General features: G+C 39.1%; 1 protein-coding gene across 2 annotated transcripts in view; it reads right to left on the minus strand.

The window, feature by feature from the left end:
• The window catches only part of SH3GL2 (SH3 domain containing GRB2 like 2, endophilin A1), a 215502-nt gene that overhangs the window by 12658 nt on the left and 175504 nt on the right, over positions 1–27340 (minus strand). For both annotated transcript variants that reach the window (XM_021675320.2, XM_012449982.2), the window contains exon 3: positions 23173–23245. In XM_021675320.2, coding sequence (XP_021530995.1) covers positions 23173–23245 — 73 coding nt within the window. The remainder of the gene's footprint in view (positions 1–23172; positions 23246–27340) is intronic.

Consider the following 27340-nt stretch of genomic DNA (forward strand, 5'->3'; position numbering starts at 1 on the left):
TGAAAAATAGAAAATGCAGGCTAGGTGTGGTGGCTCATGTCTGCCATCTCAGCACCTTGGGTGCCCAAGGCAGGAGGATCATTTGAGGCCAGGAGTTTGAGACCAGCAAGGCAACATAGCAAGACCTCATTTCTACAAAAAAATTTAAAAGTTATCAGGATGTGGTGGTGCCCATCTGTAGTCTCAATTACTAGGGAGGCTGGCGTGGAAAGATTGCTCGAAGCCAGGAGTTTGAGGCTGTAGTGAGCTATGATGGTGCCACTGCACTTCATCCAGGCTGGGTGACACAGCAAGATTCTGTCTCTTAAGAAAAAAGAGAGAGAGAGAGAATATCCCACAGAATCATTCTTTAAGGGGAAAATACCATTATTTTCTGCAGTAAGCCATATCTGAGATCCAGGAAGGACACAGTCCCTACCCTCAAGGTGCTCCAATATAGTGAGGAGTAAGATAGAGAGTGGAAACAAATATAATACATATTATCATGGCTAATATGTACAGGATACTAGGGGGACACTGAAGAATGACAGCACAAATAAAAAGCAAAAAGTGCAAATAAAACAAGCAAACACCAGGCAATAAAAAGTACAGAATGAATAGAAGGAAAGGAAGAACAGAGTAATGAAACCGCACTTGAGTTAATCCCTACAAATCCTATGCGGGTCATTTTACATTTAAGGGTGTATTCCTTTTATAAAAGCTGGATGTGGTAAGTGCTTATATCTTGGCTCTATTAAGGGCTGTCTCTAGGTAAGTAATTCTAAACAGTTTAATACATTGTGGCTGATTTTCAAATTCATCATTTTGAATGTTGTTCAACTATGAAGGACTTTATTCTTTTACTACTTAAGAATATCTTGGATATATTCTATACTTTCATGAGAAGGAAGAAGAAAGCCATTTCTATTAGCATATCTACTTCAAATAACCAAAAAAAAACTATTAATTCACATATTTGAAGAGACTAGCTTTTAAATTGATTCAAAAATTTATTACATTTGTATTAATAATCTTGAGTTAATGAAACTTTAATGTTATTAAAAATATCATCAGACCTCTGAATTAACCATCTTTAAATGTTAACAGAATTATCTTTAAATGATTGTTTAAAGCAGTACTTTAAGAAACTGAGAGTGAGCTTGGAAAATACAAATTTAAAGCACTCAAATTCCTGTTACATAGTCTCAGCCTGCATTGCTTTACCAAGTTGTATGCGCCCGTAGAGATTTATGCCCCTTCTCTTCTAAATGAGCCTAACTCCTCTTTTTCAAACCTAGGTTGTATGACTCTACTTCTAGGTGATTCCCAGAAGGAAATTTATTGGGTAAACTGAAACAGCAGGAAGATGACCATAAAAGGCTGACCTATTCCCAAAAGGGCCCCACTGTTTCGTCCTCTAAAACGAGCAGTTTCTTTTTTGACCTTAAAATTTATGCGATATTTTAAAGAAGACAAAAGGGGGCAGCTGAGGCTCAGTCTTAACTCTCAACTCTAAAGCATCATCTGTAGCATCCCTGACAAGCTTTCTAATTCTGGGAACAGCCAAAGGGAGCTATAAGCTCTGCTGAGAATAAAATGGAAGCTCTGCTAGCCCTGCCTGAGTTATTTTCCTCTGACCTAAAAGCAGTGCCCATATGAGTCACTGCCTGGTCTGTCCTACAGCTACTTATCTAGTGTGGCAACTAGCTGAGGATGCTGAAAAACTCAGTACTTCTGCTAAACCGTAGTTTTTAACATTTTTATTTCCTAATCTAAACAAACAGGAAAAATAGTAGAGTCCATTAAGAAAGCTTTCCATGGAAAACAGCAGAGTCCATTATAATGAACATTAGCTTTGAGCTCATACAGACATAGCTAAAAATCCAGGCTGTAAATCTTGCTACTTAGCTGTGAATCCCTGAGAAATCCCTCATGTGTAAGATTGTTACCAGTGGTCAAAGATAAACACCAAAAACCAGCACAGATGACATAACAGGCACTGGATACTGGGGAAAATATTCTTTCTTTCCCCGTTCCAGGCTCTCCTGTCTATGAGTGTGTGTTCTGGAATGCTCTACTGACAACTTGGTTACACAGGAAACTGCACTGCCCAGAGTCCCTTCCTTACATGTTTCCATAGACAAAAGTCAGAACTGGTCCAAAGTAAGGCTGTGCAAGATTTAGGAGGTGAAGTTGAAGCAGTAGCCCTAAGGATGTCGATAGTTAGAGGGGGTGACAGACAGATGCAGAGGCGCCGGTGGGTTCCAGTTTTTCCTTGCTCTTTCCCGCTGTGGGCTGAATAACTTCATTTAAACCTTTTAATTTTTTACAAAATGCTTCTGTGCACGTCATTTTTTCAAATCCTTAGGTAAAGTTTTCCTGTTCAAAAGCACCATGACCTCCTACTGTGCTCTGGCATGGCACTAGAGGCTGCTGAGACAATCTGACCACACCACTCACTCTGTGGTTTCACAGGATGGCTTGAGAGAGCAGGTCTCCTTGGCACCAGGCCTGCTTTTCCCTCACACTAATTAAATGTTAAGGATTCCAAGGCTACCACTGGGTCTTTTCATTTCTCCTGACTCCATTTCATAAAGTACAGAAGAGCACAGTTCCACTTCTTCAGCAGGCTAAAAAGCTATATGGTTTGCCATCATTCACTCAACCTTCCCTTAGGAATCTGACTCTTTGGAAGCATTTCATTTTTAAATTATGCTACGAAAATCTGCTTTATGTGAGGATGACAAAGAGTGGTCACGTGATCTCCCAGGATCAGAAAAGAGGTTCTTATTTTCCTCGAAAAAGAGAGTTCCCAAGCTAAATCATAAGCCCTACACCAAGGAGTTTAAAAAGATTAATTAATATCAATAAGTAGGTTATACTGGAAATAATGATGCATTCCTATACAGAAAAAATGTGAAGTTTCACTGCTTGGTTCAATAATCATTTACCAAAAATCTATTTTTAAAAGATTTTCCCTGTGATAAAGTGAGCAAAAGAAATATTCATGAAGTACCTGTAAGGTAAAAGGGCTATGGCTAGGGAGACTCTGGGAGCAATGAGGTGCAGCCTCTACTCTCAAAAAGCTTACTACCCAGGTGGAGAGTCAGCACGCTTACTCACTCCTGTGAGGCAGAGCATGGCCGAGGCTGTAATGTATTAATATTTACAATGCAGAGGACACAGCAACAAATTCCACCTGAAAGAGTAAGGCCGAGGAGGCTAATGAACAGGTGATGCTTGAGCTGGACTTTCTGGAAGAGTGAACTGTAAACGGAGAGACCTGGGAAAGGCCATTCTAGGTACCTGGAGAATCTGAGTAAAGTCACAAAACGAGATAGATCAACCGTTCAGAGTTTGGGACAATCAGAATTCTCAAATGCTGCCGGTAGGAGGATAAACTAGTAGAACATTCTGAACAACAATTTGGCAGTGTTTGAATAGACATATACCCTGTGACCCAGTAACTCCACTTCTATGTGTATATCCATCATATATGTGTACATGTATAATAGACATCTACAAAAATGTGCTATTCAAAATATCTACAAAATGGAAACACCTAAATGCTCATCAGTGGAGAAAATGGACAATTAAACTGTGCTATGTTTTCACAAGGGAATTCTACAGAGCAATGAGAATGAAAGAAGTAGAACACATAGAAAGTTGAATCAAAGAAGACAGATCAAAAGAATACATGTTCTATGATCACATGTCAGTTACAGAACAGATAAAGGTGTACAGTGTTAGAAGTCAGTGCAGCTAGTGTCTGTGGAAGGAGCTTTTAGAACATTGACAATGTTTAGTTCTTAAACGATGTACCTTTAAACAGAAGTATCAGTTTACAATAGCTCATTGAGCAATATACTTAGGATGTATGTGTTGTATTTTTGTATGTTATAGATCAATAAAAAATTAAGAAATTTCACTCCTAAAGATCCTGATGTAATTGTTTTGGCATGTGGTCTGGACATGACAGTTTTTAAAATCCCAAAGGTGATTCTAATGTGCAGTCAAGGTTGAGAACCACTGTGTTAAAGTCTCTAGACTGAAAACCTGGGAGGTGATGATACAAATCTGAGATGAAGAACACAGGGCAAAGAGAAGATTTTAGAGAGGAAGTGTGTAAGTACTTCAACTGCAGAAACACAAAGCCTAACAATATCTATGTGGTTGTACAGCAGACAACCAAGCAGATCCGTCTTGAGCTCAAAGGAGGGTGGGGGTGGGGGCAAGAGAAGTAACTTATCTGACAACATCTGGAATCGTGAAGTCTAGGCCATTAGATAACAGAAAGAAGCAGAAGAAAATGGCCACCAAATGAAGATGAAAGAAAATTCAAGAACAGTTTTTTCTTCAGGTGGTTTTATACAAGGCAGGTGAGATTAACCTTTAGTGTCTACTCTAAGCCAGGAGCTTTATATAAGCAATTTACCTTAATCTTCACAACTATGTGAGTCTGGTTCAATTATTCCTATTTGTAGAAAGAGAGATGGGCTACATCTATAAAGTGAGGATATGGAACCTCAGAGAGGCTGGAAAGCCTATCCAAGTTCTCATAGTTACTAACAGGCAAAGATTGGATTCAGGCTCAGCTCTGAGCCACTCCCAAACCCATTCTCTTTCCCATTCCATCAAATTTCCTGTGAGACTAAAGTTTCAGATGGAAATCCCTAAGTCTCCCCCTTCACAAAAAAAATCCTTCTCTAAAGGCTTTTACTAGTGGTGGTCAACTTGATGCATATCAGAATTACTCAGAAAACATTTTAAAATCATAGATTTAAGGATCCCATCTCTGTCTTAATGATTTAAAATATCCAGTGGGTTAAGCCACAGAGCATGTGTCCAACAGGCATTGGGGATAAGAGCAAGCAAGCCTGGGCACTGAAGTCCCATCTCTTATTAGCTCTGGACAATTGTATGACCTCCTTGAGTTGGTAAGCTGATGATTCTCACGTATCTCTGCAGGCCAGCCCTTTATACTGTATTGCAGACTCAGGTATTCTAATACCTACTTGACTGTACTAGGACGTGTAGGCCTCTCAAACTTAACATATTCAAAATAAACTCCAGATTTCCCAACATCATCCCGAACCTGCTCCTCCTATATTTACTCTCAATATTAATGACTACAACTCCATTCATTTTTCTACCTGCTCAGGCCCTAGACTTTATAGCCATCTTTGATGTCTTGCCTCGTATGCAATTAGTCAGCAAATTCGGTCAGCTCTACATTCAACACACACCTAGGATCAGAGTGTTTCTCACTCTGGTCTAAGCCACTACCATCTCTAGCCTGGATTATTAAAATAGGCTCCTACTGGCCTGCCTGCTTCCACACTTGCCCCCTATAATCTATTCTCCCTAGAAAAGTTAGGACAGTCCTATTAGGTGTAAGTCAGATCACATCACTCTTCTCCCCAAAGCACTTTAACGTGTTCCCATGTCCAGGGTAGGAACCAAAGTCCCAACAATAGTGACAAGGTCCTATGTGCTCTGGCCCCTCTGACCTGCCCCTGCTAACATGGCTCTTTAATGTTCTCATATATATGAGAGCTTCCTGGGTGTGGTCACACTCTCCCCCTCTTACTCTTTCATTTTTCTTCATTGCACTGTTCACACCTGATATTAGGTATTATTCTCTATCAGTCTCAACCTTCCAGAGTATAGGCTCCATGAGGGCCGGGGCTTTATCTGCCTCATTCACTCATATATGCCCAGGGCTTAGAGTAAATGTGGAAGATAACTGAAAAAAATGAATGTACTTCTTCATCCACAGAATGGGGGAAATCAAAGCTACCTTGCTGGGTTTATGTATCCAGCACTGTGCCTGGGACTTACGGAAATATTCAATAAAATGGAGGCTATGACCAATAGGATAAACTGTGTTATGGAAGTAGGTTAACCAAGAGGTATATTGAAATGTATAAATATGGCATTCCCAATTATCATGGACAAGAGGAAAGTTCTTCTTGTCCATGATAATTGGGAATGCCATATTTTGGTGGGTTTAGCTATAAATATCTAGTTTGCTTCTAGTATAAAACTAAACATAGGGATAAGAGCTCAACCTAGGCCAAAGGAATAGCGTTGGTAAGTGATGAATATAAAAAAGGTGAGAAGACTGCTTTTTGTCCTCCCCAAATTCATATACTGAAGCCCTAATATCCAATGTAATTGTATTTGGAGATAGTGCTTTTAGGAAGTAACTAAGGTTAAATGAAGTCAGAAGGTCAAAGTCCTAACCCAATAGGATTGGGGACCTTATAAGAGAGGAAGAGAGAGAATGATCTCTCTCTCTTTCCACACACACATGCACCATGAAAACGTCACATGAGGACATAGTGAGAAGGCGGCCATCTACCAGCCAGGTAGAGAGCCCTCATCAGAAATTAAAACATGGTCCAGCACCTTGATCTTGGACTATATAACCTCCAGAACTGCAAGAAAATATATCTGTGTTGTTTAAGCCACCCAGCCTACGACATTTTGTTACAGCAACCTGAGCTGACCTAGGTCCCATTCTGAGGTTTTTGGGGGAAATGAATTTGGGAAGGACACCATTCAACCCATATACTTTCTTTTTATACCTGATTATTTTAACAAGCTTTAAATCGAAGTAATTTTTCAAAACTATCTGATTTCCTATATTTGTGAGCAAACCAATTATTACATAATTTTCATTTCACATGGATTTCTGATGCTTTTATCTTTATAAATATTCCATCTGAGTTTATTCTTTTTGAATAAAGTCATCTTAAAAAGTTAACTTTGAAAGAAACCTCCACAAATATACACAATTTCTTGACTGCATAATTTACTGAGTCCTTGGGTAACCATATTTTACTGACTACATGCTTTATTTCCATAAGCACACAAGCACAAGATCAACCGATGAATGTGTAATATAAGATTTTTCAGAAATAAAGAAGAGGCAGGTCCCTAACATTCTCCATCCCACAAAGGTCTCCCTGCCTCCATCTACAGGTATTTACAAAGCATTTGTTGCCTCCCTACCTGTAGGAGCTCCCCTTCCTTGGCAGTTCCACCCAGTGGTGTGCTGGAGTTAGGCCAGCACTGCTCAGGGGAGCCAAGAGTGAGACTCTTTTCCCAAGTCAGAGTTCAGTGATGTCACACTGGTAGCTAGAAAATGGCCATGGGAGACACAGAAACTGGCTAATGCTACAAATCAAGGTTTTTCTTCTAGAAAGATGGTTGTTAAGCCTGTAGCAGCACACTGCTGATTAACCTCCCAGCTTGTGGAAGTTTTATTGCACTCCAGTTCTCATCTGTGGTGGCCAGGTAAAGTATTATTATACTTCTCGGCTTTAAAAAGATGGGATATTTTGAAAATGCAAAGTATAAAGAATAATGTAACATACTCATATATACATCATTCAGATTTCTCACTCTTAAGGACAATGTTCCTGACAATCTCTGAACAAGTAGTAATACTTCCTTGCTAGCATTTTTGCTTGTTTGTCTCTAAAATAGGACAGACTTGAAGTTGTGAGGTTGTTGAGGTTGTGACAGACATTTGTAGGAAAGCCCTTGAGATTTGTTTTCTGGAAAGGTGTAAAATGTCAGGGGACCTGTGGCTCACAAGCCTCTGAGGGCTAGACAAAAGCGGTGTTTTCTAAGGGGGTTCAGTTCCAAAGACAGTGATGCCAGAAGATGGAATGCTATTCCTCCTAAGGAAAAAATAGGGAGTTTTAATGTCTGGGTTTTTTTTTTTTTTTTTTTTAAGTTTCATTTACTACAATTCAAAATCAAAGTTTATCACAAATGAGATTTCTGCCATGCTGGAAACCAGCAGTCTCTGTGGAACGGAGATGCCCAGCACAAACCTGAACACGGGTTGGGGCTGCAGAGGCAGAGGGGTATGGAAATGAGTGCTCATTGCTGGAAGGGCAGGGATGAGGGGTGAGTCTGCCCTCTGTGCCCCATTTTCTCCCCACCCTAGATGACTATGATAAGAGTATTTGGGGAAAGACCTTTTGTAAATCATTTTTTAAAAATTACAACCTGATTTAAACTGCTATATTCTCAAGAGTGGTTTCCTTCACTGTGAAATTTGAAATAAAAACATAGTGACAGGACATCTGTCTAACACAACAGGGAAGAAGAAAATGCAAGGCCCCCACCCTTGGTGTGAGTTGATGAATACAGTGGATGCACTTGGTCAGAACAGGCAGCCACAGTACTCCAAGTCACATCTTCGTGTTCTGAGTGATGGGGGAAACCTAATGGCTGTAGCATCCATCAGGGAAGACCAAAGACATGAAACATGGTTTTTGAAGCCTTTTACTGCTTTTGGTGACTTAATTTCTTTGTCATCCCTATCTGTTGTATAGAAACCAAGCCTCATTGCCCAAAGAAGCAGAGATCTTGAGCAGTACAAATGCCAAATAATTTGTACTAGTATTCATAATTAATACTATCTGGTCTGAAAACTTAGAGCTCTGAAATATTGGAAAAACTGGAGCTCATAACCAGATTTCATCCTATTGCTATCATTTCAGAAGTATCTACCTCTTATATAATTCGTATATATCATCCAGCCTTGCAAAAACACAAGAGATGGGTTTTGTTTCTCAATTTTACAGATAACAAAATAAAGTACAGAAAAATGATGTAAGGTGCCCAAGGACAGGTACCAACGAGAAGCTGAGCCAGAATCTGAATCATAGCTGTTTCTCAAAAGCTCACTGTTCTCTTCTCAGATTCCCAGAAGGCTGCACTGGCTCTCATTGCTTTATTACATCTTCATTAAAAAAGGTCAAATTAAGACTTATCAGCAGCAAAATGTAAAGCTTTAGCTATACTTACACTTCTTAGGTGTTTAAAAATGCAGAGGTGATGAAGTATCATCATTCAGGAAGCAGGATGAGCCCATGTGAGTTAGGAGCCTGAAGATCGTTCCACCTGCATGACCTTGGACAAGCTTAACCTCTTAAACCTCTGCCTCCACACTCAACATAAGGAAATTGGCCTACTGAACTTTGTATTGCTTTTCCAATCTAAAAATCTCTGATACATGCATTAGAATCCCATAGAACGAGTGGATGAAGTCATTTACAAATTAGTAGATGGCATCTATGTCAGCATACACGGAGTTTTAATGTACATTTTCAAAACCAAAGAAACAGACTCCTTTGCAAAACCAACACTGAAATCAAAACCAGTAGGTCATATTTTTAAACTCCAAGAAAAATTTAATTATTTATAAAATCCTTCCTCTTTTTAAAATTTCTGCAACAATGTATACTACAGCCAGACCATGTCTTAATGATCCTGTTTATGTGTATGGGTCTGTGCAAAAACAAGAATTTAAAAAAAATATATCAAGTGAATAGTTTAAGAAAAACACAAAGGTAACTTATTCTCCCTTCTTGTAGAAAACTGTCAAATTTCATTAATGATAATTAATTTCTAATTACCAGTAACATTTTTACACAAGCATTAAAATTCAGAGGACCAAAGTGACATTTAAATTAAAAAATATAATCTCCTTTTGAAGATAAAAAAAATCAGAAATGCCTTCTCCTATAACAGAATCTATTATCATCTCCTACCAATTAATGCAAGGGTACATGACATCAAAGGAATAACACAGGGCTGGGTTCAAAATATTGTGATGGTGAAACGAGACAGCGTTGATAACCAAAGCAGGCACTAAATCAATGTTAGTTTTTTTCTCTATTTTTCCATTTTTGGAGAAAGTTACAGGTGACAGCTATTTAGCTGAAATGGCGACCAACAGCTAAAAATACACTTGCCTCTTCATCACCTATCAAGAGTCGATGATGTCTTTAATTGACGGAAAAAATTAAAAGTTTGTTCTTGGAAAAGATCAGCAAAATTGACAAACATTTAGCTAGATGAACTAAAAAAAAGGGGGAAAAGACACATATTACTAAAATCAGAAATAAAAGGTGGGGGTATTAATCCTGCTTCTACATTAGTAAACAGGATTATTAAGAGAGTACTATGAACAACTGTACACCAATGAATTGTATAAGCTAAATGACACACTCTTAGAAACACAAAACTTACCAAGACTAACTCACAAAGAAATACAACATCTGAACAGACCTATAATTAGTAAAAAGATTGAATCAGTAATCAAAAATCTTCCAGCAAAGACAAGCTCATGATCTGATGGCTTCACCAGTGACTTCTACTAAATATCTGAAGAACTAACACCAACCGTTCTCAAACTTTTCCAAAAAATTGAAGAAGGAAAACTTCCCACTCATTCTATGAGGACAGCATTATCTTGATATCAAAGCCAAAGACACTACAAGACGACTAGAGACCAATATCTCTTATGATCATTGCTGTAAAAATCCTCAATGAAACACTAGCAAACCAAATTCAACAGCATATTTTTAAAATTATACCCCATGACCAAGCAGCATTTGTTCCTAAAATACAAGCATATGGTTCAATATACAAAAATGGATCCATCTAATACCTCACATTAACAAAATGAAGTTAAAAAAAAAACCACACATACACATGATCATCTCCATTGATGCAGGAATAACTGCTGACTGTTCAACATATTTTCATGATAAAAACTCAATAAGCTAGGAATAGGAAGAAACTACCTCAACATGGTAAAAGTCATATATGAAAAACCCACAATGAACATCATAAAGACAAAGCTTTTACTCTAAGATCAGAAACAAGACAATGATGGTCACTGTGACCACATCTATTCAACACAGTACTGAAAGTCCTAGTCAGGGAAATTAGGTAAGAGGAAGGAACCCAAATTGGATGTAAACAAGCAAAATTATCTGTTTTCAGATGATATGATCTTACATGTAGAAAACTCTAAATATTTCCCACAAAAAGTTGTTAGAATAAATGAATTCAGCAAAGTAGCAGGACACAAAGTCAACACACAAAAATCAGTTGCATTTTTATATACTGACAATGAACAATCTGAAAAGAAAATTAAAAGGATAATTCCACTTACAATAGTATCAAAAAGAATAAAATACTCAGGAATTAATTTGTCCAAGGAGGTGAAAGACTTCAACAATGAAAACTACCAAACACTGCCAAAAGAAATTTTAAAAGACATACATGAATGGAAATACGTCCTATGTTCATGAACTCAAAGACTTAATATTATTAAGATGTCAATATTACTCAAAGCAATCTACAGATTGAATACAATCCCTATCAAAGTTACAGGTGACAGCTATTTAGCTGAAATGGCGACCAACAGCTAAAAATACACTTGCCTCTTCATCACCTATCAAGAGTCGATGATGTCTTTAATTGACGGAAAAAATTAAAAGTTTGTTCTTGGAAAAGATCAGCAAAATCCCTATCAAAGTCTCAATAACAGTTTTTTGTAGAAATCCTAAAATTCATATGGAATCTCAAGGGACTCCAAAGAGCAAAAACAATCTTAAAAAGGACAAAGCTAGAAGACTCATAGCTCCTGATTTGAAAACTTACTAAAAAGCTATGGTAATCAATACAGCGTGATGCTGGCATAAAGATAGACAAGGGAACAGAGCAGAAAGTCCAGAAGTAAACCCTTGCATACACAGTCAAATGATTTTTGACAAAGGTACCAAGACCACTCACGAGAAATAACAGTCTTTTCAACCAATGGCGCTGGGAAAAATGGATCTACATGCAAAAGAATGAATTTGGACCCTTTTCTAATACTATATACAAAAATTAACTTCAAATACTTTAAAGACCTGTTAGATCTAAAACTCTAGAACTCTCAGAAGAAAACATAGACAAAAGCCTCATGACACTGTATGTGGCAATGAACTCCTGAATAGGATACCAAAGGTATAGGCAGCAACAAAAAAATTAGTTAAGTTTGGACTTCAAGAAAGTTAAAAAAAACTGTGCACATCAAAAGACACTGTATTGAGTAAAAGGCAACCCATAGAATGGGAGAAAGTATTTGTAAATCATATCTGATAAAGGATTAACATCCAGAATATATACAGAACTCCTAAAACAACTGTATTAATAAATGGGCAAAGATTTGAAGATATTTCCCCAAAGAAGATATACAAATGGATAAAAAGCACATAAAAATATGCTCAACATCACTAATCATTAGGTCATTACAAATCAAAACTATAATTAGATACCACCTCACACTCATAGGATGGTAATCATCAAAAAAACACAAAATAATAAGTGTGGGCAAGGATGTAGAGTAACTGGAACCCTTGGGCACCGTTGGTGAGAAAGTAAAATGCTGTGGAAAAGAGCACAGTGGTTCCTCAAAAACAAAAAACAGAATTCTTATAAGTTCCAGCAATTCCATTTCTGGATATTTACCCAAAATAATTGAAAGCAGAGTTTCAGAGAGATATTTGTATACTCATGGTCATAGCAGCATTATTCACAACAGCTAACATGTGAAAGCAACTCAGTTGTCCATCAACAGATGAACCAATACCAAAAATGTAGTATTTACACACAATAGAATATTATTCAGCCTTAAAAAAGGAAGGTGATTTTTATATACACAATCACATAAGTAAACCTTGAGGACATTATGTCAAATGAAATAAACCAGTCACAAAAAGACAAATGTTTTATGATTCCACTTATATGAGGTAATTAGAATAATTAAAATCATGGAGCTAGAAAGAATGGTGGTATCCAGGGGCTGAAGTTGGAAAGGGGGAGCTATTACTTAATGGGGATAGAGTTTCACTTTAAAAGACAAAAAGAGTTATGGAGATGGATGGTGGTGGTGATTGTGCAACATTATGAATGTATTTAATAGCACTGAAATGTATACTTAAAAATAGTTAAGATCATTTCATGTTCTGTATATTTTACCATGATAAATGAGAAAAAATAATAATTCTGAATTATTTTTACTAAATTTGTGAAGTCTAATACAGAGACTACAATTACAATATGAGTATAAATCTTCAAATCACACTAAATAAGATTTGGGACTTGATACCTGCAAAAAAATTTACATAATAATCTTAGCAAGTATTTCATTTGGGCAACATGTGATGATTGCATATTATGGCCTGGTTTTCTTAGGTGAAGTCTCAGAGCATCTAAAGTCTGAAAGGTGGCTCTCTGATGCTCCCTGCACTGATAGCAATGTGCTCTGCTGTTTTGTACACTAACAATTACTAAACGACACAAGAGTTATATTGTAATGAGAACTTAGGTAAATATCCTCAAATCTATGTTGTTTCTTTTGTAGTTGAATATTAGAAGAGACTGAGAAAAGGGAAGAGGAAGATTTTCCTACTAACTTATACAAATAGGCAAGCCTAGCACTGGATCATGCTACTCTCAGCCCAAAAAATGTATTTATGTAACACCTCTCTCCAAAGTGACAAAGCTCTTTTGTGCCCCAAGTAAGAAGCAGCGGGGAGGGATTTTAAGACACTGTGCTGTAGTACACAGTAACAGACCTAAGAACTCGTGACACGGGGCAGCAAACATCTCCCACCTGAAGATGAGGTGTTGCACAGTACCAACACAGGTCTCACAGCATGCCCCGGAAAGGCAGGCAATTGTCCCCTAGGGGCATAAAACAGTTTGTGCAATTTGAAAGACACACAACCCTCAGTGTACTAACATCATGAGTTTTTGCTTTCTCAGGTTTTCAGAGCACATAGAGGGTGGTGGTTGATACCATGACCTTATTGTAAGAAGGGTCCTGCAGTGGGATTTTTCCCTAAAGGCCTTGCCCAGGGAGAAACTGCTGGGTTAGCAGCTGAGATGCCCTAGATTGAGCTGCAGTACCCCGGGAAAGGAAGGTTTCTTGAGCCTTCCTTGAGCTCCTACTAAGTGTCAGGCACTGAGCAGTGTTCTTCACTATCATGTTTCAAAACACAAAGATGTCTTCAGTCTTTGCTGGAACTGGACTGACCTACACTCCCTAGGCGATTCAGGAGACTTCATCTTAAGCTGACATGATAGTGACAGGTGTTCCCAATCTACCTCCTGCTTCAGTGAAAGGAAGTAGGGAGCCTAAAGCCACTGGGCAAATAGCCTGATGGCCCCAGCAGACAGCTGTATGCTTGAAATAGGAGCTCTGGCTGGGAACAGCCACACTGTATCAGTTTTCTACATAGAGTAACAAAGTACCACAAACTCAATGGCTTCAACCAACACACATTTATTATCTCGCAGTTTCCACAGGTAAGTCTGGGCATGCCTAAATTGAATCCTATGATCAGGGTCTCACAAGGCTGCAAACAATGTGTGAGCCAGGCTGCTTTGCTGTCTGGAGGCCTGAGTAGGGAAAAGTCTGCATCCAGGTTCACATGGATTCCTGTCTTTCTGAGTCCAGGCTGTTCACTTCCCTGTTGCAGTATGATAGAGAGCTCCAGCTTCCCACTGGCTGTTGGCTAGTGGCCATCCTTAGTTCTAGAGACCACCCCCAGTTCCTTGACATGTGTTCTTCTCCTTAGGGTGTCATAACACAGCATGTGCTTCTTCTAGACCAGGAAGAGAATGTCCCTTGTATTATTCTGCTAAGACAGTCTCACATAATATAACACATTCATGGGAGTGATGTGCCATCAATTTTGCCATATAATGTAATCAAATCAAGGCAGTAGTAAGTGGGTGATTTCATTGTCTCTGCCATGTTTACTGGTTTGTAGCAAGTCACAGGTTCCATCTACACTCAATGGGAAGGGATTATACAAGGGTGTCAATCTGTAGGAGTCACCCTGGAGTGTACCTGCCACACACACCAAGTCTGGAGGCATCTTTGTAGTTTAAGATTTTGTAGCATAAGACATTTTGTTTCAAAAACAGAATGTGCTTTGGAGATAGTAATATCTGAATAAAGATTCTAGCTCTTCTGTTGTATAACTTCAGGAAAACTGCTTAATCTACCTTGCAGCTTCAGTTTTCTCATCTGAAAATAGACACAACTATTATCTATGTATATAAATATAAATGCTCTATTAATAGCTTCAGCCCAGTGATTTTATACACAAGAGTATGAACATCCACACTTTTCCCAAAGCAATTGTGAAATATATTAATTGTTCATGACACCAAGTAGATACTACACAGAGGAATAGCTCTGATCATGATCTTTAAAAGCCTGCAGATCATGACTCTTACCTGAAAAGTTAGCTACTGCTGTAAGATGGGGTTTGTATATGCTTAACATGATTTGATTCATTCATTAAACAAATTAATCAATTGCTAGCACCAAACTCTGTGCTAGGAGCTGGGTATATGTAAAGGAGTAAAACAGACATGTTGTCTTCAATGACTATATTTACAATATCCTGGAAGAGATAAACAGCATTCATTCAATAAGTATTTACTGAGGGCACTGTTTCCATTATTACACTTAGTAAACAAAATAGACAAGTCCTTACCCTTCTGGAGATTATGTTCTACATGAGAAATGTGAGTGATGGGAAAATAATAAACAAAAAGATAAGTTTGAGTATAATTTCAAATATTGACAGGAAATAATATAAAGAGGGATAAAGAGAAGCTATTTTCAATAGGGGGGACAGGAAAGGATGGTACAAGGAGATGGCATCTGACTAAAGGTGCAGTGAGGAGGAGCAGCAGACATCAACAGGAACTGGAGAAGAGTGTTCCAGGCAGAATAACACCTGTGCAAAGACCCTGAGGCAGGAACGAGGCTGAGGGTAATTCTCAGTAGAGTGGAAGCCAGTAGAGAGTTACAAGCAGAGGAGTGACAAGATGTGATTCACATCTTTAATGTACGGAACTGGCTGCTATGTGAAGAATGTAAAATAGGAGAGTAATAATGGAAAAAGGCAGTATAGCGAACAAATCACAAGCTGCATAAAGTAAATACTATGAAAAGTGCAATAAAAGAATAGAATTGGGCTCTTTGCAGGGTACAAACAAATCTTATGCTCAAGTCACTGCATTGTGGTGGCAGTGACAAGCAACACTTTAACAAGTGAATGTACAACTGAAGTGGTGCTAAATGCTCTAAGAAAAGTAAAACAAGAAAAGGCTTAGGAAGTTAAAAGGATTGATGTTTTAAACAAGATGGTAAGGAAAGCTGCATAAATTAGGTGACATTTGAGCAGAGATCTGAGTGAAGGCTTTGAGAAGACATGGAGAGGAAGTGATTCAGGCAGAGGGGCTGGGCAGGCCCCATGAACAACGTGGCTGTGTGTTTCAGGAAGGCTGGCTCAGAAGGAGTGGGATGGAGAAGGCCAGGAACATATGAATGAGTTCAGATCCTCAGGACTTTGTAACCCACATAAGTACTTTCCATTTTAATCTAAGTGAGCAAACTCTCAAGAGATCTGTGGAGGGGAACTCATGTGATGTGAAGGTAGCATGAGAATACAAAACTGGAGTAGACCTGATTTCGACTGGGCACTCAGTAGACACCTCTCAGAGGAGATATATAAGCTGAGAGGAGGGGTGGTGAGAAGACAGTTGTCAAAGAAGGGGAAGATGAGGGCCCATATTCCACCAGAAGAAGAGGGAACAGTGCTGCAAACTCCTGATACATCAAAGAACTTGAGGCACTAAAGAAACTAAAGCCTGCAGGGTGAACAAGAGGAAGAAGGAACTAGGAGAGACAGAGAGAGCACAGGGGCCACCACATGCTGGATCTCAAAGGCCATGCTGAGGATTTAGGTATAGTATTTATTTATAGTATTTAGGGACTATTAATGTGAGGTGCCATTAGCTTAATTCTCGATACATATGTACACAGCATTTTAAATATATACTATATTTATTATTATTAAGAATATTTTAAATAAGTTCTGGCTTTAGCATTCTTTATTTAGACATACAGGGAATGAATGTCATTAATCCACCTGTTCTAGCTGACTTAAAACTCTGAATTTCTTAGTTTCTCAAGTATTTTAGGAACCTAATAATTTTCAATATTTCCCCCAAAGATGTAGAAGTAGAAAAACCCTCCAGCCCTTCAATACATATAGTACATGAATTATCTCACCCATCATCTAACTTACATTTTCTTTTTTGATGTAGTTATTCTTGAAAGACCCTATTCCTTTGAAGCTCAACAATGTTTTCCTCACAATTGCTTTTGTATCTGTCCTTTACGCATTTTGATTCTTTTTCATTGTGAGGATTTGGAAATGAAAAAGATCTGGCTACTAGACTCAGCACACATTCCTTATTCTTTAAGTGAAGGATGGATATATTCATTCATACACCTATTCAGCAGACATATTGAGGGCAAACAATGTACCATGCATAATGCTAAAAACTCTGAAGGATGCAAAAATGAATACAAGTCATCCGGTCCTGTAAGAAAAACAGCAAATTCAGGGTGTTGTGAGAGTAAGGATTTGGCTACATGAATGCCAAGTAATACATGTATTCATTTTCAGTTCCACAGTCACCAAATATAATCACTATATTTATTTATCTTTGGAAGATGATTAAGAGCACAGCATGTGGGAAAAGAAGTACACTAATTTTGATAGAATATCTTTCCAGGGACTAATGGGACATGTTGAAACAAATACAGCTGGCTTTTATTTCCACGGGCAATATTTTACAAATGAGATTTGAAATTATTAAAATATTCTAAATAAATATCAAATGACCCCAATTTAATACCCGAATCTCAGAAAAGCTGGAAAAATCTAGACCATCTAGGCATTCAAGGGAAAAGCATTTCCAAGGAGAAATAAACCCCTACTGTGTACAACATTTTTCACATTCAAGCTGCTTTTTATGTAAGCAGTTTGGAAATTTGTATTAGATGATCACATCAGGGTAAGAGTAACTTCTCAGTGCAAACTGAAAAAGTCTCTCTCATAACAAGGATGCTAAGGCTCGAAAGGGTACATGGTCCAACTATGTCTACAATTCCATTCAAGGGTCATGGAACAGACTTTCAGAAATGTTTTTTTTTTAATCCAGAGCTTAAAAATACGTTAATTCTAAAGGAAGAGTCCATTTCTCTATTGAAAAAAAAACCCCACTGATAAACACAAACCAAGGAGGTAAACATGAAACATATATTGAACGGAAAGGCAAACTATCTAATGCTGTGCTATCTATTATGGGCACCACTGGCCACAGGGGGCAGCTGAGTACCTGAAATGTGGCGAGTCCAAATTGAAATCTGCTGTTAAGTATAAAATACACAACGAAATTCAAAGTACGAAAAAAAAATCAATACTTTTCAATATTAGTTAATATTTTGGATATAATGGGTTAAATAAAATATAGTATTAAAGACAATATTACCTTTCTTTTACTTTTGTAATGTGGTTTCTAGAAAATTCAAAATTACATATGTGGCTTGCATCCTATTTCTATTGGACAACACTGATTTAGTGCCTTTTGCTTCCCGTAAGGCATCAGAATATGTAAAGAAAACTGACTTATATCTTCTCCAATGATTTTTTTTTTTTGAGACGGAGTTTCGCTCTTGTTACCCAGGCTGGAGTGCAATGGCGCGATCTCGGCTCACTGCAACCTCTGCCTCCTGGGTTCAGGCAATTCTCCTGCCTCCGCCTCCCGAATAGCTGGGATTACAGGCACGCGCCACCACACCCAGCTAAGTAGAGACGGGGTTTCACCATGTTGACCAGGATGGTCTCGATCTCTTGACCTCATGATCCACCCGCCTCGGCCTCCCAAAGTGCTGGGATTCTCCAATGATTTTTGCTCAGATATCATAAGAATAGGAGCTTACAACCAGCAGAATCGAATTTGTGCACAGTACTTTTTATATTCAAATTATTTCTTATCTAAGCAGCCTAGGACTCTGTACTGGTTTATGCTGTTCCAGTTCAAGCTTGGATGACTTTACAGCTGTCTGTCTTGCATTCTCAAAGCCGTCCTTCACAGGGCAGACCTTTAAGCCTGTGATCCCACTCACCCTTCTGCATCTCATCAGTTACCTGGACTTTCCAGGAGTAATTAGCTGTGAAGCCCTCTGGGCTCCTTCCTCAGACTGTCAGACTGTGTGTAACTTACGCTAAGACTATGAAGTTCCAGATGGCAAGCCCCCAGTCTTCGTCTCATCTCTACCTCACAGCATCTAGAATTGCTTTTTGCATAAAAGTAAATGCATGTGACAAATGCTGGTTACATATGAGTATCTGACAATTTAGGGAAAAGGAAGAATTTTTCCTCCTACTCTTTGTATTAGAGAAGTTTTACATTAGCCACTTTATATTTTATATAGACTTATTTCCAAATAAGGTCACACTCCTCAGAACTTTAGTTTCAGATGGACCTGAATTTGGGGAACACACTATTCAACTCACCACATCTACCTACAACAGAGCACAGTTCCATTACACTGAGGAAAACTGATGAGCTCCCACTGAGAATTTGTGTTACAATAAATTTTTAGTCTATTTTCATACTATAAATTCAATTGTTTTTATTTTATATGGAGAAAAATGGTTACTTTTTTCTCCATCTAAAATAAAAAAGAAGTGGTACATTAGCCACTGACAGTCAACTGTGCTTCATAATTCATTTATTCCAATATTCAAGTGGCTACTGGCTGCCTGGAACTGAGCTGGGGGCTGGGGATGTGGTGGTGAGTAAGACAGGTGCAGCACTGAACTCACAGGGGAGGAGAAGCAAAGCCACAAGCATGGCACATGCTCCACTGAAAAGCCGCTGGGATTACGAGAGGGACAGTGACAGGGAAACCTAATGTGGCTGGAGCTAAGGAAGGCTAATAAGTGACCTTTACACCGGTCCTGAGGGAGCTGTTAGCCTAGCACATGGGTGGTGGGGAAAGGGCAGGTTGACCATGCTGGGAGGGCTCCTTAAGCCATGTTAAAAATGAAAGTTAATCCTAACAGCATGAAAAACCATGGAAGAGTTTTATATAATATGATCGAATTTGCTTTTTAAAAATAGCATTCTGGAGATGAGCCAGAGTGGACGTAGGACCTTCACAGAGCATAGTCATGTATTCTTAAGAGCTAAACAAAATCACTTTGGTCATCATTTCAATAGGAACTGAGTTTTAAGAATAGAAAAGATGTGTAAGCTCCACGCCCCCACAAGATGTGAAAGCCAGCAAGCACAATACAGCAGTAATCTAATACAGGTGTACTCCCAGAGTACCATCAAAGCATCGCATTCCACTCATTCCCCTGGCCTGGCCATGTAAATTTGTTACCTGGCATCAGGCGCTGTCCTGACCAAGCCACATCTTGCTTATTCACAACCAGCATCCAGCATCCACACTGGCTGGCCCAGCTCTAGGGTTCCCTGAAAGGCTGAGCGGGCAAAATATTTAGCAAACTGCATGAGTTTGAAGATATTCTTTCTGCTCTCCTGTGCCCAAGGACTGTCCCTCTGGGTGTTTGGCTAACTCTGAACTTGACCAGCTACCTGGCCTGGGCTCTTTGGCCAGTGTCTACTCTCAGGGTAAGAAGCTGGCAGAGGGATGAAATTGTACCTGTCGTAAACAATTAAACGCAGGTTGTTTAAATTTTGTGGAATGATTACATAAAATTTTGTTTTCTTCTGGACTCTTTTCGGTAGCACTTATCCATATATATATGTGACTTGCCCATAAATAACTGCTTTTCTGAAACCAACCTTGAATCACCTGTAATGGCCTTCATTGTTCTCCTTAGCGGCAGATGTCCATTCAATTCTCCAATAGTTATAAAACCATTATATGGGCAGCCAATTAGCACATTCAGTATTGTATTAAAATAAGTCATTTCTAAACATTCAGATCTTCCTAATTACCTCTTCCTTTGATGTTTGTTATGAAAATAAAAATAAGACTCAATCCCACAATTTGTTTCCTTTCTGAATTTCTATTGTACCCACTCTGAAAGGGAAGGACCCTTTACACCTAAATGAAATGAAGCCTACCCTTCTCAGAGGCAGGATCGGGCAACGCGAAGTGCAGAGACTTAGGAAGTAGTCAGACCTGAGTTCCAATCCTGTCTTCAGCCCTTTCTAGGTGTATAAATGGGAAAGTTCCTTAAATTCCCTGACCTTTGTTTTTTCCTGAATAAAATGAGGCTGACCTACTGTATTAGTTTTCTAAGCTATCATTTCAAATGACCACAAACTGGGTAGCTTGAAACAAAAGAACTAATTGCCTCACAGTTCAGGATGCTGGAAGTCTGAAATCAAGGTGTTGGCAAAATTGATTCCCTCTGGAGACTCTGAGAGAATCCTTCCTTATGTCTTTCAGCTTGTGGTGGGGGCTCCCAGCATTTTTTGGCTCATGACAGGATAACTTCAACCTCTGCTCATTCTTCACATAGCCTTCTTTTTTGTGTTTCTCTGTGTCGTCTCATCTTCTCATATGGACACAAGTCATTGGTTTTAGGGGCCACCTTAAATCTAGGAAGAGGACATCTCAAGATCCTACATCACTACTTACATCTGCAAAGACTTATTTCCAAATAAGGTCACATTCCTTAGAACTTTAGTTCCAGATGGACCTGAATTTGGGGAACACACTATTCAACCCACCACACTGACCTACAACAGAGCACAGTTCCATTATACTCAGGAAAACTGATGAGCTCCCACTGAGAATTTGTGCTACAATGAATTTTTAGTCTGTTTTCCTACTATAAATTCTTTAATTGTTTGTATTTTATATGGAGAAAAACTGTTACTTTTAAAGATGAGACAGTTCCTCATATGCCTAGCACTGCACTGAAAATGCATCAGTACTCAGTAAATACTATATTCCTCCTCCCATTCCCTTTATCTTAGCCCTACGACTGTGAGTTACAAGTGCAATCCATGTGAAAATCCCAGGAAATCATGGAGTACTTCAAGGTTCTATGCAAAGATAAAGACCAGAACTTCTTGCCCCTATATAATGATTTCTTGTGGGGAAGCAGGGTGACCAGTTCTCTTTCAGAAATTGACTTATGAGAGTTGTTTAAACACTAAGGAATAAATGTGCATCCAAGAGATCTTTGCATCTCTATGGAAAATAATGGTTAAAAAGAAGGTTTTGGGTAAATATTAGAATCTTGATTTTTGCTGTTCTTTGTCTACTTTGCTAAGCATTTGAAAATGTATGTAGTCCACTGTCAGTTAAATTCCTGCTTCCTATAGCTTACCACATTTTCTTCCATATTTTCCTACCTCACATAAGCTCATTTCTAATCTGTTTTATGAACAACAACAAGAGCAACAAAATCAGAAAGTTATTCCTACATAGTTTGCTCATCCTCAATACAGTAGCTGTGCTGGTCATAGGTGAATAAGGATGGAAGGAAGCTGCAGCCAGCAGCAGGAGGTGTAGAGAGGGAGCCGCACTTACTACTGCACACAGCCGCTTCCTCTCATCCCACACCCACCCCTTTTCTTATCTCTAGCCCACTATTGCTCAGAATCCAGACTCACTGGGGCTGAAACAGTTTCCTGCATCATCCCCTCTAGGACCATAAAAGACATGGAAACCCAACCTGAAACTTCCAAAGAAACTAGTCTCAAGATTAAGGGATCTCCCAAATTTTCACACATCTCACTTGAATACATCCAGCCTTGCTTCTGGTTTCCATGCCCTGTGGTTAGGAACTGACACACAGGAACAGTAATGAGGAGGTCTATGAAGCAGGCTGCTTTTCTTTGCTATACCTGATGACTACAGAGACTGTCCCAACTCTGCCTGGTCCTCTTATCAACATATAGCTCCATTATCTCTATTACCACTCCTTTCTCTTAGAGTATAACAAGTTAGCAGGAACAGATGCTGGTCTGTGATGTGGTTGGAGAAGAATAAGAATCAAGATCAGTGCTCCGAAGACTTCAGTGATGCCCTATGAAGAAACCCTCTGTGTTTGATGAAAACTATTCACCTCCCTACTTTTTTACATCTTCTGGGAATCATTATATCTTACTAAAAACTATCCTGATTTTCATCCTTAAGATCTCTTGAAAATTCAAGGTCAACTAATAACAGTTTAGAGCTACTCTGAGATTATGTGTCACCTGAGCTGTTTGCATACATTATTTGTCAAATACTCTGCAGTCAGATAAAATACCACAGATCTTGCAGTTACTTCAATGTGAGCTTTAAAAAGCCCTTCTCCCCAGTTAAAATGTGCTATCCGTGAAGTCAGTAACCTCTCAGAAAAGTGGACCGAGGAAGCAACACCAAAAGGAAGAAACACACCAAACTTAAAATGTCTATCAAAGAGAAACTAACAATTACCTGGAGGGATCCTTTGAACATATAAGATGATTCCTTACCTGGATTGGGTTGAAGGTATTCAATTGTTTTAGTCATTATTTCCATCACAGCCCTGCTGGTGACATCCACTTTCTGAAATGAGAAAATAAGTGCTCTAAATGATAAAAATGGCGAGCTTCAGAACCTGGGTTTTTGCTTGAGTCTGTATACAATGGCGGGGAATGCAACACAGCCAGGACAAGTCCTGCGGTAGGTGAGGGAAGTTGACGTGGAGCTAGATGTCACGCTGACGCTGTATTCGGCAGGGGTCTACCAATATGTGGAAAGCCTGTTTATTCAGAGAGGAAGCTGTTTGTTAGTTTCCTAAAATTTATTCCAAAATACACTTCATTATCTTCTGGCAAAAATAAGATGAAGAAAATGAAACACATTTTTCCCCAGAGGCATTTATTGGATGCCTACAGTGAGTCAGGCATGGAGGCAGATTTCGCTGCCCTCAAGAAAGAATCACGCAGCATCAACTCTGCTTATTCAAGAAGCGGGGAGGTTTTTATTTAATTTCTGAAAACATCCTAAAAATAGAAAATCTTAAGCAAAGACTTCTAGTCTGTCCTTGAACTTTTGATTAATTCTAAACAAAAATCTTGGTGCTAGAGTCTATCTTCAAATAATGTGGAATGTTCAGTGTTTGCCTTCAGCATTTCACCATGCTCTCTCTGTTAGGCCCCCTCCCCACTTGGAAGAGGTCATGGAAGCTGCTCGCTTCCATGAAGTCCTTTTCCTATCAGCATGTGTGGTCCTCCTATTCACCCTACACAGTAAATGACTAGTGAGAATAAATGCATCCTCCTATTCAAGGTATGTGCATGTAATCTATGACATAGGTATGAATGAAAGTGATTACATTTTAATGTAGACATTTAGGTATCAATTAAGTCCACCGGAGAAGCTTTCTGTTTGTTCAAAGGCTCCCCCTTCAAATATTAGAAACTTTTTCATAATGTACTATATCTACATGTAATATCAGCCTTGCACAGAGTAAGCCTCCTCCTGTTGCATAATCCACCCATTAAAAGATTTTATCTTTCAGTTCAGTTTTTCGATATTTAATAATTTCCCAATCCATGGCATTCATATTACTGTGTGTGTTTGCTATTACTAGGATTAATAGGGGAAAACAAATTTTTTTCTTGTGATGTTATAACGATATAAAATTGTCTTAAAAAGGATGCAATTTCAAATGTGCCTGTCTACATATAAATCTTATGCCATATCCTTTTGATTGATCCAAATTTCAAAGATCTTTAAGATTGAGTGTGTACTAGGTAATAATTAGCTTTAATGTGAATAGTGCCCCATCTACTCAAGTTGTGGAATGTCTTATGCCAGGGATGGATCACAGGTGTGCATGGAACAAATATGCTGAAACTCCATTGTACGTGTATGATAGAAAGGCAAATGCAGATCTCCTGCTGACTATGTGACGAGGATTAAGGAATTAGATGACAAATGTACCCAATATCCTGTAGTTATGATGAGAAGGAAAATTCTTCCAAAAGCCAAGGCTTCTAAAGAAGAGTGCCAAATGAATTAAATTTTCCAATGACCATTTGATATCCTGATGTCATCTGCTGTTAGGGGGCTGACCAATTTCTAAGTTTCCCCCATCTCTGTCCTTAATAAATTATAACCATTATTATCATAAGCTGTTTTCTGTTTGTAAGAAACTGTTATAAGGACCATAAATATCTTTACACATTTAATGCTCATAAACTCTGTAATGGATATGAGAAAACAGACACAAAGGGGTTAAGAAACTACCCCAGTTCTAGCTCCAGGGTGTATGTTCTTAATGACCATCCTATACTAAAAAGACAGGCAACAGAGGAATTTCCCAACCTGACAGAGATGCCAAGTCAAAGCTGGAATGTGCTTTGTACCTTCCCTGATATGGGGCTAAGGACCTGGCAGTCACCGGCCAAACAGGATCAGCAGAAAGGCACCTGCCATTCCCATATTCCATTTTTGTTTTGAAACTCCTTAAAGTCTGTGAAGCTTCATCCACAAGACTATTCCATCCTGGGTCTCTCTGGAAGAGAGGCTCTGCCATGCTGACCTGCTGGACCACATGCCCTCAGTTTCACGGGTTTCCCTACAGAGGCTGGTGCCTGCAGTGTCTATTTCACCTGGCCCACAGGGATGTGAGCAAGGAAGGCCGTGAGAGTTAGTTCTCATTTGGCTACAGAACCCCCTTCCCTTTTAAGATCTGTGTAGGGAGCCCAACTACTCATGTTCTGTAAACAGAAGTCACTAGCTTGGCTAAAGTCAGTGGTCTCAGGGAGGGCCCAGAGACCCTGGGAATACCAACATTAAATTATTACATTTGGTCCCCAGGGCAGGATTCCATCTTAAGAGAGAAATAGGAATAAAAACTATTCCAGTGCCTCCTGTGACTTGTCTAAAGAAAGAGCTCATCTCATCCAGATGTTAACCAATTTTGTGCCCATTGAGGGGGACTCCTTTAACACTTTTGGTTACCTAGTCCAAGCATCACTATAGAACAAGTTCTACCTAAACCCGTTTGACTACAGCATAAAATAACCTTCACTTGAAATCCACCACCTCTGAAAACAACTTTATTCAATATAGTTATTTTTGTGTTTCATCATCAGGAAATATACCAAAGAGGGACCCGCTTTTGGCAAATTCATTTCTAGGCCCTTGTTACTGACTGCTTTTTTTTTTTTTTTTTTTTTTCTCTTTTTGAGATAAGGTCTTACTCTGTCACACAGACTGGAGTGCAGTGGGGCAATCTCAGCTCACTGAAACCTCCACCTCCCAGGTTCAAGTGACTCTCCCTCCTCAGCTTCATGTGTAGCTGGGACTACAGGCGCATACCACCATGCCTGGCTAATTTTTGTACTTTTTGGTAGAGACAGGGTTTTGCCATGTTGGCCAGGCTGGTCTCAAACTCCTGGCCTCAAGTCATCTATCCGCCTTGGCCCCTCAAAGTTCTGGGAGTACAGGCACAAGCCACTGTGCCAGGCATGACTGCATTCTTACAGATAATTAGTTGATAGAGTTGATGGACGTTAAGAGGAAGAGACCAGGGAAGCATTCTGTTTAATGCTTTTATTTATTAAATGTCCACATCTGTGGCCTACAGAAGGGAAAGGAGTTCTTTGGGTGTTGTTATAAGAAGAAAAGTAGTTCCCATGGTCATGAATCAGAGGTTTTCTTAAAAGTACCCGAAGAACTAAATTGCCCAATGATTAGTCACTATTTTGAAGTCATCTGCCAGTAGGAGGCTGACCAATTTCTAATTTCTCTCCACCTCTGTCCTCAATAATAATGTCCAGGACTCTTTTGCTACACTATACTATGTCAGCCAGAGGCAAGCTGAGGGCCATAACCCCATGAGACATCTGAATGTGCCTTGTTATGCACTTGCTAGGGGAGGTATTGATATACCAAAACTGGTACTATCCAAGTACATATTCTGTTTGTAACAGGCCTGATGAAATTAGCATAAAGAAGATTCCCACTTAAGTAATGTATTATAACCAGTAATTCTCATAAGCTCCCAGAACTGAGCTTATTCCCATTTGAGAACAGCACAATTTAACTTGAACTTATGACATGTAACTGTTATTTTTCTCAATGTCCAAAATTTCCAATTACTACTTGAAGTTAAGTTTTGATGCATCTAAATTTTAAGAACTTCTCATCTTATAAGCTCCTGAGCCTCCATCTTCAACTAACCTTGCCTGGGATTGGGGTGAGGAGCCATTAGGGAAGGCTGTTTAAAGAAAGTGAAACAGGCCAGGTGCGGTGGCTCATGCCTGTAATCCCAGCACTTTGGGAGGCTGAGGCAGGCAGATCACCTGAGGTCAGGAGTTCAAGACCAGCCTGGCCAACATGGTGAACCCTCGTCTCTACTAAAAATAAAAAATTAGCCAGTGTGGTGGCGTGTGCCTATAGTCCCAGCTACTCAAGAGGCATGGGCAAGAGAATCACTTGAACCCAGAAGGCGGAGGTTGCGGTGAGCCAAGATCACACCACTGCACGATTGCACTCCAGCCTGGGTGAAAGAGTGAGACTCTGTCTTAAAAAAAAAAAAAAAAAAAAAAAGGAAAAGAAAAGAAAAAAGAAAGAAAGAAAGTAAAACTCAGCTGGGCACAGTGGCTCACACCTGTAATCCCAGCACCTTGGGAGGCCAAGGTGGGT

The sequence above is a fragment of the Aotus nancymaae genome, unplaced genomic scaffold (genome assembly GCF_030222135.1).
Source record: "Aotus nancymaae isolate 86718 unplaced genomic scaffold, 86718_ANA_hifiasm-v0.15.2.pri h1tg000003l, whole genome shotgun sequence".
Taxonomy (NCBI): domain Eukaryota; kingdom Metazoa; phylum Chordata; class Mammalia; order Primates; family Aotidae; genus Aotus; species Aotus nancymaae.